The 15,229-nt window shown below is 37.3% G+C and overlaps 2 protein-coding genes across 7 annotated transcripts in view; both read right to left on the bottom strand.

Moving 5' to 3' along the window:
* Positions 1-15,229, bottom strand: part of LOC115221048 (transient receptor potential cation channel subfamily M member 2-like) — a 706,843-nt gene that overhangs the window by 326,345 nt on the left and 365,269 nt on the right. The gene's annotated exons all lie outside the window — the stretch shown is intronic.
* The window catches only part of LOC115221098 (rhophilin-2-B), a 109,863-nt gene that overhangs the window by 53,627 nt on the left and 41,007 nt on the right, over positions 1-15,229 (bottom strand). Inside the window, exon 1 of one of the 2 annotated variants that reach the window (XM_029791314.2) lies at positions 14,783-15,229. This exon is cut by the window's right edge and continues 7 nt beyond it. The exons of the other annotated variant lie outside the window; for it this stretch is intronic. Within the exon in view, the coding sequence (XP_029647174.1) occupies positions 14,783-14,824 (42 nt within the window). The 5' untranslated portion in view covers positions 14,825-15,229. The remainder of the gene's footprint in view (positions 1-14,782) is intronic. 2 annotated transcript variants of the gene reach the window in all.

The raw sequence follows: 15,229 nt of genomic DNA, 5'->3' as shown, positions 1-15,229 counted from the left end.
CATTAATTCTCTCTTCCCCTCTCTCTATGTCTATCTTATCTTCACATATCTACAGAAACTGCATGCAACTAAATCAATGTAACATTCTGTAGTTTCTCATCGGATGGTCATATCCAATACAACATAGGAAAAATAGAAAATGTCTTCTCTCATACATTCATCTAAATTTCCAGTCACCTTATTGTAAATGTGGTAAAACATATTTGTGTTAAACTGGTGACGATTTCATATTTGCCCCAAATGTTTTATATATGTATTGTATGTACATACATACACACATATTATCGTGTGTGTGTATGTATGTGTGCATGTGTGTGTCTACACACATATGCCACATAATAGTAATAATAATCCTCTCTACTATAGGCACAAGGTCTAAGATGTGGGGGGGGGGGGATAATCGATTGCATCAACCCCAGTACTCACCTGGTACTTATATTATCGACCCTGAAAGCATGAAAGGCAATGTCGACCTCAGCAGAATTTGAACTCAGAACATAGAGACAGATGAAATGCCATTAAGCAATTTTCTTGGTGTGCTAACGATATTATTATATTATTATTATTATTATTATTATTATTATTATTATTATTATTATTAGTATTATTATTAATGATAATAATAATAATGATGATGATAATAATAATAATAATAATAATAATAATAATAATAATAATAATAATAATAATAATAATATCCCCACCAGAAATTACCAAAAACATGTAATGAAAAGAAATATAACAAGTAACTGCAGAATATGTAGAGATGGACAAGAAACAATAAATCATATTATCTCTGGCTGCCCAGTCCTAGCTAAGAAGGAATATATTCACAGACACGACAGAGTTGGGACCTATATACACTAGAAACTATGCCAACATTATGGAATAACAACAGAAAAAAGATGGTATAGGCACACACCAGAAAAGGTCACAGAAAACGAGAAAGCAACCATACTCTGGGATATGCCAATACACACAGATAGAGAAATTAAGGCCAACAGACCAGATATAGTTGTCAGAGATCATGAAGAAAAAAAAATGTTTTCTAATTGATGTATCAATACTAGCGGATGACAACGTGTCTCTAAAAGAAATGGAGAAACTTTCAAAATACAAAGACCTGGAAATAGAGGTAACCAGAATGTGGAATCTAAAAACAGAAACAATTCCTATCATAATAGGTGCATTAGGCATGATAAAAAAATATTCAGACAAATACATAACAAAAACACCAGGACTTACAAACACATATAACATACAGAAAATTGCACTACTAGGCACTGCACACATCCTACGCAGAACACTTTCCATACAATAACCATCAGAGCATCACAACAAATCACAGCACATACCCAAGGCACACAGAGCTGCGCTCGGTAGTGAAGTAAAAGCACGATATAAAAAATATATTACTGAATAATAATAATAATAATAATAATAATAATAATTTAGACTTTAGGGGATGGTGAGATCAAGGTAACTTACAGTGTCTGAGATCTAGTTTTATTATGTTCTGTTTTGATTCCTCTCCTGAAACTCACATTTGTCTTTCAGTGACACTGCTTTCTGCATCGTCGTCATCGTCATCGTCATCATTATTATTATATTTATGTGTGTGCGTGTACGTATTTGTATGTGTGTGTGTATGTGTACGTATTTGCATGTGTGTGTGTGTGTGTGTGTGTGTACGTATTTGTATGTGTGTGTGTGAATATATAGTGGGGTGTATGTATATATTTGCTATACTGTACTTGCAATGTTTATTGTCAATCTAGCTGGACACTATGGGTGAACAGCTTACTTTTGTTGGCCATCTCTTTATCTCACTATGGCCATCATGTCTAAAGTAGAAAACAATGTTTTTCTTGAGATTTTAGACTCTTTCCTTTTCTATCTGTCTCCATAATTTCATTTTCTTTTTCCTTTTTCCATCCGGGTTTTGACAGCTAATCACTTATACATTCCTGTTTAAATGCATATCAACATTCACATTTCCTGTATATTTCTGTATGCGCATGAATAGTAATTTACATATGTTTCTATTATGCACCTGTCTACATACACATAGTTATATGGTTATTTAAATTTGTATTTTTCGAGGAGTGCTTTCTTTCATTCAGGTTCTTCAGAACACCATAACTTATGTATTTCATTTTTGTTACGGTTTCAATAATGACCATTTTCCATGTATTTAAACATTTTCCTAAATAATCATCATCATTGTTCGACCGTGGTCGAGACAATGGAATTTACCATGTTGCGCCAGACTTCACGGTCCATCATAGCATTACGGAGGTCCTGTTGCTGGATACCTGTATCCCTGGAGATTACATCAGGGTAGGAGAGTGTGCGCCCTCTGGTGTTGCGAGTAGATGGCTTCCAGAGGAGAAGAGTAGAAATTACTTCTTTTTCAGCTCTACAACAATGTCCAGCAAACTGGACTCTCTTACCTTTCACAAGAGATGACACAGGTGGTAGTTTCCCATATATTTGCATTTTGGTTGGATGGTGCTTCCACGAGAGATTTTGAGCTCTCATAAGGAGGCGAGTGTAGGTTCCATCCAACCGCCTCTCAAGCTTCTTTGATAACGTCCAGGTTTCTGAGCCATATAGTAGGATTGGTTCGACTGTGGCTTTGAATATTTCAAGTTTGAAGTCTCTACTTAGATTTGATGACCAGATCTTATGCATGTCATTACATGCATGTCATTCCTAAATAAACACACACTTCATTTCAGAAGCTCCAAAGAACGATCGTAGAGGAGCTTTGTGAAGCGCGTTATAAGGTCACTACCCAAATAATGTTACATATTATGCATATGCAGGCATGGCTGTGTGGTAAGAAACTTGCTTACCAACCACCTGGTTCCAGTTCAGTCCCTCTGCGTGACACCTTAGGCAAGTGTCTTCTACTATAGCCTCGAGCTGACCAAAGCCTTGTGAGTGGATTTGGTAGACGGAAACTAAAAGAAGCCTTTGTGTGTGTATATACGTGTGTGTGTGTGTATGTGTGCGTGTCTATATGTGTGTATGTCTTTGTGTCTGTGTTTGTCCCTCACCTCTAGACAATCAGTGTTTGAGTGCTTTGTCCCTGTAACTTAGCAATTTGATAAAGGAGACCAATAGAATAAATACCAGGCTACAAAAAGCCCTGGGATCGATTAATTCAACTAAGACCTTCAAGGCAGTGCCCCATCATGGCCACTGTCACATGACTGAGACAAGTTAAAGATGAAAGAAAAGATAAGGTATATATATATATATATATATATACACACACACATACATACATATGTACATACATGAATACAGGCACATACACACACATATAGGTATACATGGACATACGCATACATTTGTACTTACACACACACACACATATATATATATATACATAGACATATGCATACATGTACATACATATACAAACACACATACATAAATACACACACATACACATGCATATATATGCATGTGTGTGTGTGTGTGTGTGTGTATATGCATACAAACATGCATACATACATGTATGTACGTGCATAAACCATGAGTATATATACCTACATCTCTATTTATTCATTTATAAATACCTCCATACACAGAGAAACAGCTGACAGGAATTAGAAAGGAAAACGAGAAAGGCCATTCAGTCTTTGTCAAAGCTTTCTAAAGACTGTTTTTATAACTTATTAAGTTTCAAGCCCTTATTGTCTTCTTAAATTGAAGGATTTATCTGTCTACCTTAATTGGACTTAAGGCCAAATAACAGAAAACGCTATTGAGAAGGCTAATGGTTTTTATTATTGTAGTTGTAGCTTTCGTTGTCATTGTAGTTGCTTTTGTTGTTGTTGTTCTTGTTGTTTTTGTTGCTATTAAATGCTGGGTTAACACTGAATAAGTGGATGTAACATTAACTCTTTTGATGTCATCAGACACCAAAGACTATTTTGATACTGGGGGTAACAGTTACATGACACTCACTTCGGCCACAACTAAGTGAAACCGCAGTCGTAGCTTGCAGTGTATGCGGAAGGATCTGGTAACGTCGCTGGAGATCCTGATTTTAGCTGCCATCGTGGTGACGTCTTATGTGGAGCACTGAAATAGGTTGTGGTATATGCAGGACATTTGAAATAAGACACCTGCCTTCTCTTCGTCAACACAGACCTCGCAGGTGGTAACACACCCTTCCATGTAGCCCGACCCGAACGCTAAAAATAGCAACTGCTTTTTCCCTTACCTTGTTAAAGTGCTCAGACGTCCAGCACTGTTGGCTACCCCGATCGAAAAGGTCCAATTATCCCCTGCCTGCGCACGCGTCACTCCTGCGCCCTTCCTCTTCCGGTCAGCTCCCAGGTTCCAGTCAGCTCCCAAGTTCCAGTCAGCTCCCAAGTCCCGGTCAGCTCTCAAGTTCCAGTCAGCTCCCAAGTTCCGGTCAGCTCCCATAGTTCTGGTCAGCTCCCAAGTTCTGGTCAGCTCCCCAGCAGCTGATGTTATCCCACAGTAGCCAATGCCAGTGTCGTGTAATTGGCACCCATGCCAGTGGCATGTAAAAAGCACCCTTTGATGTTTGGGCCTCATGGAGACAGTGATAAGTGACTGAGACCTTTGGCAATATATCATGCTTGAGAAGACCTGGCAAACCAAGTGAGGTCGTAGTCGTGGCCAATGCTAGGGTTTTGCAACTAGCAACCATGCCAGTGGCATGTAAAATGCACCCACTACACTCTTGGGATGGTTGGTGTTAGGAAAGGCATCCAGCTGTAGAAACCATGCCAAATCAGATTGGAATCTGGTGCGGCTTACTAGTTTTCAGTCAAACCACCCAGCCCATGCCAGCATGGAAAACGGTTGCTAAATGATGATGATACAAATTTTCTGCTTTTATTGGGTTGTCCGAAAAGTTTGTGCCGATTTATAGTAGCTTACCTTTCGACTTATTTTAGAACATGGTTGAGTCTGTAAAATAGGATTTGACTACACCTCCATTTAGAGCATAGTTTAAGCTATCTTTTTGTGGAAGAAGGTTTATGTTCCTATAACATGTGTTAATTCTCTAACCCTTTAAAATGGAAGATAAGAAAGTTCATTTTCGGCACTTGATGCTTTGGGAACCAAACAAAAATTGCGGCAGCTTGGGCTGGGATTTGTTACCCCACCCTCCATATTCACCAGATATTGCTCCTTCAGATTTCCACTTATTCAGGTCTCTGCAGAATAGTCTTAATGGTAAAAATTTCAATTCCTTGGATGATGTAAAAAGATACCTTGATGAATTCTTTGCCATGAAACCACCACAATTCTGGGAAGAGGGTATTTTCCAGTTAAAGGAAAGATGGAGACGCATTGTGCAACAAAATGGTTTATATTTGGTTGATTAAAAATGTAATGGCAAGTATTTATTGACCTTTTTCTTTCCTTTAAAAATCGGTACGGACTTTCTGGACAACCCAATATATCATACACCTAAGATTGTCCTGGTTCTGTTGATACAAACTTTCTGATTTTAAAGTGATTTGAATTTAAAATTATCCATCAAAATTTCATATTCATTTATGTTGCAAACACCAGCTTCTTTGTTATTTTCACAATTAACCGAAGCAAAAGCCAAGTAATTAATTAACCTTTTAGCATTTAAACCAGCCATATCCAGCCCAAATATTCTATCTATTTTACATTCAAACTGGCCAGAATGACCCCTTGAGTCATTCTAACAGCGAGCTGGCAGAAACTTTAGCACACCAGGTGAAATGCTTAGCAATATTTCGTCTGCCGTTACGTTCTGAGTTCAAATTCCACCAAAGTCGACTTTGCCTTTCATCCTTTCGGAGTCGATGAATTAAGTACCAATTATGCACTGGGGGCGATGTAATCGACTTAATCCCTTTGCCTGTACTTGTTTGTCCCCTCTATGTTTAGCCCCTTATGAGTAGTAAAGAAATAAGAATGACCCCTTGAACCTGCCCTACAATGCCATTCTAAAAACAAACAATCACATAATTTGAAATCTGCGAAACAATATGAATAAATAAGCTTTCATTTGACAGAATCATCTGAATGCTAAGAGGTTAAGGTAGATTTTTGTATACTCAGATTGCCTTCATGTCACCATCTTTCCCCTGTTTCCATGCAAAGTAATATTTCCTCATGGCAAGATATGTTTCTACAGGAATATTAGAAACAAATTGTACAACTTATAAGACAATGACATTCATTTACATCTATGACATGATGTCACGAGAAAGACACACACACACAAAACAGCTCTAAACATACACACACACACACACACACATCTATTATATAAAATCCTTTCCGTCTGTCTGTGTGTGTGTTTTCTTGGATCTCGGGCATCCTCCATCCGATTGCACTCAAATTTGATATGTAGATACCGACAGTATCAGGGCGTATATAAGTCTTGAAAAAATTACAAAAATCGATTCCACATGAGAATGCAATCAATAAAGCCATGTTTGTCCCGCTTTTCTTTTGTCAACCTGTACATAACTGCACCTTCTATTTTTTATTGTTTTTGTACTGCTTAAAGGCAAATTTCTTTCCTGCCAAGCTTACTATTTAAACTATGTTTGTGTTCTCCCAGTCAACAGTCTTATCATTACTGGTACTTTAAACTCTTCGGTTGCATATTTGTGTGGATAAAATCGTTTTTCTTTGGAATAGGTAAAAAAGTCTATCGTTATTTCTTCTTTTGCTGGTGTCTCAAATTTAGGTTAAATCAGTGTTTCTCAAAGGGGAGGACTATGGGACGGTCGGACAAGTTGTTTTGAGAAAATTTGGTTTAAATATTTGACAACTCAGCACCATCCATTGGACGGGGGGGGGGCGTTTAGCTCATATCTATATACACAATTAAGATTCAGTTAAATTAGGTACTTAAGTTGATGCACCAAATCTGTCCAGTATTGTCTGCACAGCTTGAAATTAGGTGAACAAAAAGCAAATAAGTAACAAGGATATGCCTGGACATCCTTGTTACTTATTTGCTTTATATGTATATATATATATGAATGTGTGCATGTGATTGTGTTTGTCTCCCACCATTTGACAACCATTATTGGTTTGTTTACATCCCCATAACTTAGCTGTTTATCAAAAGCAGACAGATAAAATAAGTACAAGACTTTATAAAAAAAAATCCTAGAGTCAATTTATTTGACTTAAATCTTTCAAGACATTGCTCCAGCATGGCTGCAATCAACTGATTGAAACCAGTAAAAGGCAACAGATAAATGATAAATGAATGCAATTATGACTGATCCATCCTGTTTTCACTGACAAGAGTACATCAGTCAAAGAGAAACAAAAAGAAAATCGAAATATTAAAAAAAATGCAAAAAAACAACAACATACATATAAAGAATTAAAAGAGAAAACAAATGATAAGAATGAGTGAGGAGAAGGGGAATGGAATTATGGGGTGGCGTTGGTGTGGGGTGGCAGGATTTTCCACCCATATTCAGGTTTTTATCCAACTGGTCAAACCAGAAGAACCAACGAGGGGTTTGTAAGTGGTTTCTTAGTGATACAAGATTGAAGGGTTATTATTTTTTGGAGTATCTGTCTGTTCGTCCCATTGCTGTCTTTTATTAATTAATCTTAAAGCTTCTGTCGCTATGGAGATGGTTGTTGTTATTGCTGCCACTGCTACTGCTGCTATTATCATTATTGTTGATTTTTTTAGCATCTGACCAAGCACAAGTAGAAATTATACCTGTGAGGAAGACACTACATTCTACTGTTATTTAGCCCCTGGTCAGCCAACACAGGTTGAGCAGATCTATGATGAAAGACATTGCAGCCAAGAGGAACCATTATTCTCTATAAAAGGGATTGCATCTTTCGTGTTCTTTTTGATGGAAGACAAAAGAGTGTGATCTAGAAGGGGTTTAGCTGTTATCTCTAACAGACCAAGCAACTACATAGAGGCTTCCCTCATTCTCCTCACCCACTCTCATCAATGCACTCTCTTCCAGTTTCTTATCTCTGTTATGCAGACAATTTTTCATATTAGTCAAGCATACTTGATTATGAGGGCATTGCACAAATTCTGTAATCCAAGATTGAAAAATTGACACATTTATCTCCCCCCTCTCTCTCTTTCTCTCTCTCTCTCTCTCTTGTCTTTTTTAAGCTGTTTAGTCAGGGTGGAAGGGTACTATCCATGAACCTCTCCCACTCGCTGTTTAAAGCCTCAGTGACTGATAGGAAGACAGTTTCCTCAGACTGGAAACATGGTCAGAATGATTGCAACAGTGTGAACTCAATGGCCAGACGGTAGTATTAAACTGGGTGAGGTGTCAGGTTACTTGTCACATATACATCAACATCATCATCATCATCACCATCATTGTCTGCATTGTAATTTAATGTCTGTTTTCTGTGCTGCCATGGGTTGGATGGTTTGACAAAATCCAGTGAGCTGCAGGGCTGTGTCAAGTTCTAATGTAAGTTTTGACATGGTTTCTATGGCTGGATGCCCTCTCTAACACCAACCACTTTACAGTCTGTATTGGGTGCTTTTTTTTTATGGCACCAGCACTAATGAGGTCACCAAGTAACTTGCAAGACAGGGAGAAAAAATGGAAACATAAAACCACCTCCCTTTCTCAACTAAGGGGCAGTGGTGAGTATTTGAGAGGGGCAACAGTGGTTTTAGGCCAGATATTGAGCGTCTACAGGACAATAGAAAGAGACAAGTATAGATGTCTCAGTATAGAAGAGATAAATGGCTGCCCCACATTATACAAGGCAGAGAGTAGCAAGAAAGAAGCTGGGGGTGGTGGTGACAAGATGCCAAAGCTAAACTGGATGAGATGTTAACCTTTTCTTAACCTTATTTCTGTTGACATACACTGCCATTTGTTTATTTCTTTTCTCATTTTTATGTCCACTTTTTTGTGGTAGCATGGGTTAGCTGGATATATTTATTATGAAGCATTATTTTATAGCCAAATAACCCTCCTGTTTTTCACTAACCCAACATGTTTTTTCAAGCAAGGGATTCTGCACCTTTTCAAAAGTGCGGAGCCAGCAGATAATTTGTTAACTAGAAAAGCAATATCACTTTTTGTAGCTCAGCAATTTTCAGAAAATTACAAATACAAACACTCACATAGATATGCGTGAATGCACACACATATACATGCATAATTAGAAATTTAGGACTGTGTGGTAAGAAGCTTGCTTCCCAATCACATGGCTCCTAGTTCAGTCCCACTGCGTAGCATCTTGAGCCAAGTGTCTTCTACTATAGCCTTAGGCCAACCAAAGCCTTGTGAGTGGATTTAGTAGATGGAAACTGAAAGAAGCCCATCGTATATATGTATATATCTATGTGTGTGTGTGTGTGTATGTGTGTGTGTGTGTGGTGTTTGTCTTTGTGTCTATGTTTGTCACCCACCACCACTTAACAGCCAGTGTTGGTGTGTTTACGTTCCCATAACTTAGCAGTTTGACAAAAGAGCCTGATAGAATAAGTACTAAGCATAAAAATAAAGACATAAGTCCTGGGGTTGATTTGTTTGACTAAAACCCTTAATGATGGTGCCCTAGCTTGGCTGCAGTCAAGTAAAAGATAAAAGATATCCATATGCTCACACACAGATAAACACACACACACACACACACACACACACACACACACATACACACACTCACACACACACATACACACACATACATACATACATACATACATACATACATACATACATACATACATACATACACACATACATACATACATACATGGGATATGTAACACACTGCTAAATACCAATCCTGAGAATAAGTCTTCTCAAACTGTGAATGGAAAAGGCTGATTCGTAGACTACAGATCCAATCCATAACTGGGACTGTAAAAATCTGTAAAACTTTCCAGGCATTCATCATTAAAGTATATATGTGCATGTCTAGACATGCAGCTATGTGCACGAGAATACAAAGATAAAACAAAACATACAAATCTGCACATATACATACATACAAAAATACTCTGTTGGTGTTGTTCAAAGTCCAGTGAAGGAGGCTTGGATCTAGGTTAGAAACAGGCTCTTTCTCAATTGGCAAGAAATCTTGAAATACAATAACACACACACACACACACACTGTATGTCTGACTCTATACAGTTTCCGTCTACTTCTACATGAGGAACAAACAAGGGGATATGACAAAGACAATAGAAGCAATCCCTAATAGGTAGGGGGCCTTGTTAATAATGATCAAACAAATTCTAAACCCATAATCAGACCCACATGTCATACATGTATCAGTATATGATATAAAGAAAATACCAATATTAGGTACTACAACTAAATGTATAGTGTACCGCAGGACTATGGCATGTGTACCCAACATAGAGTATATTGCCACGTTGGTTGGAAAAAAAAAATGCTTAGCTGTCACTTGTAAACAAGTATGACCTTGGCAGCTTGTATCATGCTTTTGCTCATTGTTTTAGATGCTGATGTAGTCATGAGCAGACATAATCATTCTCTTGGCCTACCCTTCCTTGACCCAGTGAGACAATGAAAACCTGACAGCTGAAGGGAGGGAGAGTGAGGTGCACAAGCTGTTGGCTGAAACCTATTTTCATCTGTGTAAACTGAACCAATTTGAAGTAAAGTGCTTTGCTCAAGGATTCAGTACAATACCCAGACAAGGAATCAAACTTACAACCTTACAATGTTTATTTCTTTATTGCCCACAGGGCACTAAACATAGAGGGGACAAACAAGGACCGACAGGGATTAAGCCGAGTACATCGACTCCAGTGCATAACTGGTATTTATTTAATTGACTTCAAAAGGATTAAAGGCAAAGTCAATCTAGGCCGAATTTGAACTCAGCACGTAACAGCAGATGAAATACCTATTTCTATTTCTTTACTACCCACAAGGGGCTAAACACAGAGAGGACAAACAAGGACAGACAAACGGATTAAGTCGACTACATCGACCCCAGTGCTTAACTGTTTCTTAATTTATCGATCCCGAAAGGATGTAAGGCAAAGTTGACCGCGGCAGAATTTGAACTCAGAACATAGCGTCAGACGAACTACCGCTAAGCATTTCGCCCGGCGTGTAAACGATTCTGCCAACCTGCTGCCCTTAATATTCTTTTCTACTCTAGGCACAAAGCCTGAAATTTTTGAGGATTGGCCCAGTCAATTAGATCAACTCCAGTATGCAACAGGTACTTAATTTATCAACCCGAGAGGATGAAACACAAAGCCAACCTCAGCGGAATTTGAACTCAGCACGTAACCTCAGACGAAATACGACTAAGCATTTCACCCAACATGCTAACGATTCTACCAGCTCGCTGCCCTTAATATTGAAACAAACATGTGACTTGCAAGGTCACACACCTTCACCACCAGGGACTGCAACCATATTGTATGGAGAATACTGCAGGATTTAAAGATCTCTATACAACATGCAGGATATTATGCTACTGGGTTCTTCAGACATTTGCGGAGTATTTTGAGACTTGTAAAGGCACATGGCTAAGTTGGCATCTTGGTCATAAGCAAGTGAGTGTGATTCCTAGAATGAAAGCATGAGATCCATATTTCACTGTAGATGCAGCTTATCAACATGGCATGCATGTGCCACTTTAGAGACAGAATCAAATCTGTTAGTCCAAAATATATGCAGGTAGTGTATGAAACATTCTCTGGTTTGCAGTAGCACTGCATAAACAGATATATATATATATACAATGTGCATTATTAGCACTGTATACATTAATATATATACAGTACCAGTACTGAACATTGAGTTCTCTGTTGATACAACAGAAAATATTACAAACAAAATACTAAACATAAACAAAGTGTACAGAGCTGCATTCAGGAGTTCAGATAAAATACAAAATAAATATAGCTGAAATAATAATAATAATAATAATAATAATAATAATAATAATAATAATAATAATAATAATAATAATAATAATAATGTGCTGTTTATCTTGATATGAGATCACCATGTCGTGCACATATGGTTGTGATGCATGTGCCTGGTGTACCCTTATCAGACGGGTAGTCATGGTGGGTATATTGGGCTTCGTATATTTTACCCCAGTGTCACTTTGATGGCATGAACTGCTCTCTCACTCAATAATAATAATAATGATAATGATGATGATGATGATGATGATGATGATGATGGCTTCAAATTTTGGCACAGAGCCAGAAGTTCTTTAGGGAGGGGGAAGTCAATTACATTGACCACCCCCCACCAGTGATTGAGTGGTACTTATTTTGTTGACCCTGATGAATTTTAAAATGAGAATATCTGAAATAAACACAACTGCTCTCACAAATGAGAATACTAAAAATGAACCCGACCATTCTCAAAAATTAAGTAAAAAAAAAAAACAGGAAAAATAATCCAGAATCCTTGTCCCGTACTGAATCAATCCCAAAATCTAATCAGTTCATGCCAGTCCCGAGGCCAAACATCCCTTACATAAAGTATTTTCATACTGGAAAAATAATAATCTTTATACATTAGGTACAAGGCCTGAAATTTGTGGAGAGGGTACTAGTTGATTACATCGAGCCCAGTGTCTCACTGGTACTTAATTTATCAACCCCAAAAGGATGAAAGGCAAAGTTGACCTCGGTGGGATTTGAACTCAGAATGTAGTGATGGGCAAAATACTGCTAAGCATTTCCCCCCCGACATGCTAATGATTCTCCCAGGTCACCGCCTTACTACTGTAAAAATAAGAACACCAAAACAAACTGCGCTACCAACTGTGGTTGAAAGAGTGGTGAGAGCACACAATAAAAATGAATTGAATGATAATAGTGTTTTCTGATTTAGGCACAAGGCCAGTAATTTTGAGGAATGGGGTTAGTTCTTGTCATTGGCTGGTAATTTATTTCACTGACCCCCACCACACGAGTGACAGGTAAAATTGATGTTAGCAAGATTTGAATTCATTGTATAAAGATCCAGAAACAATACTACGAAGTATTTTGTCTGATACCCTATAGAAAAGGTAAGTGAGGATAGAGAGGGAGGTGCTGCCTTCCAGCGATTTTGGGTGAATCTAGCACGAAAGGCTCGAGTGAATAGGCATACTCTAAGCAAGCAACTCAAGATCAAGGTTGGATGAAGAGAAAAGGGTACTTGCCCAAGAGGTCAGGGGGTTCGTGGTTTTTCTGGGGTTTCCACAAGCAGCCCTTGGAAGTTGCCCACTTTTGGGGATTTAACTGTTTAATTTTTATTGTTTTTCTTTATTTACACATTCCAATCCCACTTGTTTTGTACTGTCCTGCATTGTCTCCAATCTTTTATATGAACCCTCAGTGGTTAATAAAGAAAAGATTATTATTATTATTATTATTATTATTATCATCATCATCATCATCATCCAGTTATTTTATTTTTATAGCATGCTTTGACTTCACTACTGAGCGCAGGTCTGTGTGCCTTGGGTATGTGCTGTGGTTTGTTGTGGTGCTCTTACGGTTACCATATTGAAAGTGTTTTGTGTAGAATGTGTGCAGTGCCCAGTAGTGCAATTTTCTGTATGTTATATATATTTGTAAGTCCTGGTGTTTTTGTTATGCATTTGTCTCAATATTTTTTTTATCATACCTAATGTACCTACTATGATAGGTACAAGGCCTGAAATTTGTGGGGAGGGGACTAGTTGATTACATCAAGCCCAGTGTCTTACTGGTACTTAATTTATCAACCCCAAAAGGATGAAAGGCAAAGTTGACCTCGGCAAACTATTATTATTATTATTATTATTATTAGGCAGCAAACTAGCACAGTCATTGGCATGCTGGACAAAATGTTCTGTGGCATTTTCTTTCAGTTTTACATTCTGAGTTCAAATTACCCTGAGATCAACTTTGCTTTTCATACTTTCAGGGTCAACAAAATAAGTACCACTCAATCACTGGGGGGGGGGGGTCAATGTAATTGACTTCCCTTCCCTCATGAACTTCTGGCTCTGTGCCAAAATTTGAAGCCATTATTATTATTATTATTATTATTATTATTATTATTATTATCATTATTATTATTTTTTATTATTATTATTATTATTATTATTATTATTATTATTATTATTATTATTATTATTATCATTATTATTATTATTATCATTATTATTATAGGTGTCAAGATGGCAGAATTATTAACATGTCAGAAAAAATGCTTCCGGCATATCCACTGGTTTTATATACTGAATTCAAATTCTGTTTAGGTTGACTTTGCCCTTCACCTTTTTGGGGTTGATAAAAAAAGTACCAGTTGAATACTTAGGTCAGTTTAATCAATAGTCCTCTCCCTCGAAATTTCAGATTTTGTGTCTATTACAAAGGATTATTATTATAAGGGGCCTTTCTTCCGACTCTTTACATTCCGAGTTCAAATTTGTCTTTCGTTCTTCCAGGTTTGACAAAATAGAGTATCAGTCAAGTATGGGGCAGTGAGGAGGTCAACTTAATTTCTTCCCCCCTCTCCCCTGCCCTCAAAATTGTCTGGCCTTGTGCCAAATTTTCAAACAGCTAGTTGCATTATTGTGATGGTGATGATGATGATGACAAGGACAATGATGACGATGATGAAGATGATGATGATGATGATGATGGTGGGGTGGGGTGGGGGGTAATAATGATGGCAAAAGAGTCAACAGAGAAGGAGAAAAGTGAGAGTGTGAAACAAATATATGCAAAAAACTTCAGACCAAACACACACACACACACAAATTAAAAAACTAAAAGGAACAAACCTTATTTCTCCGTAACAAAAATATATTTAAATCCTCCTCCATGTCTCATGCGAAGTTACCATTCCAATAAATGCAGTTTTTGCGTCAAAGGCTATCCAGACATAAGATGAATATCTATATATTTATGTATAATCTATATATGTATGTATGTATGTGCATTTATGTATATGTGCACAGCTTTATGTATGCATATGTATGTGTGCTCAATTTATGTATGACTGCACATTCCGATATATGTATCTATTAATCAATATCTATATAAATAGATCAATATATGCATAGAAACACGATTATCTTATACCAACTACCTAATATTTGTCTTAAAAAGCATTTATGTAAACAAAGAGTTTACATACACAGAAATTATATGTTTATATATTTATGTATATATATGTATGTATGTATGTATGTATGTATGTATGTATGTATGTATGTATTTGTGTTTAT

This window comes from Octopus sinensis, linkage group LG17 (assembly GCF_006345805.1).
Source record: "Octopus sinensis linkage group LG17, ASM634580v1, whole genome shotgun sequence".
Taxonomy (NCBI): Eukaryota; Metazoa; Mollusca; class Cephalopoda; order Octopoda; family Octopodidae; genus Octopus; species Octopus sinensis.
The sequence above is the reverse complement of the archived record's forward strand: the minus strand, read 5'-3'. Positions and strand labels throughout refer to the sequence as shown.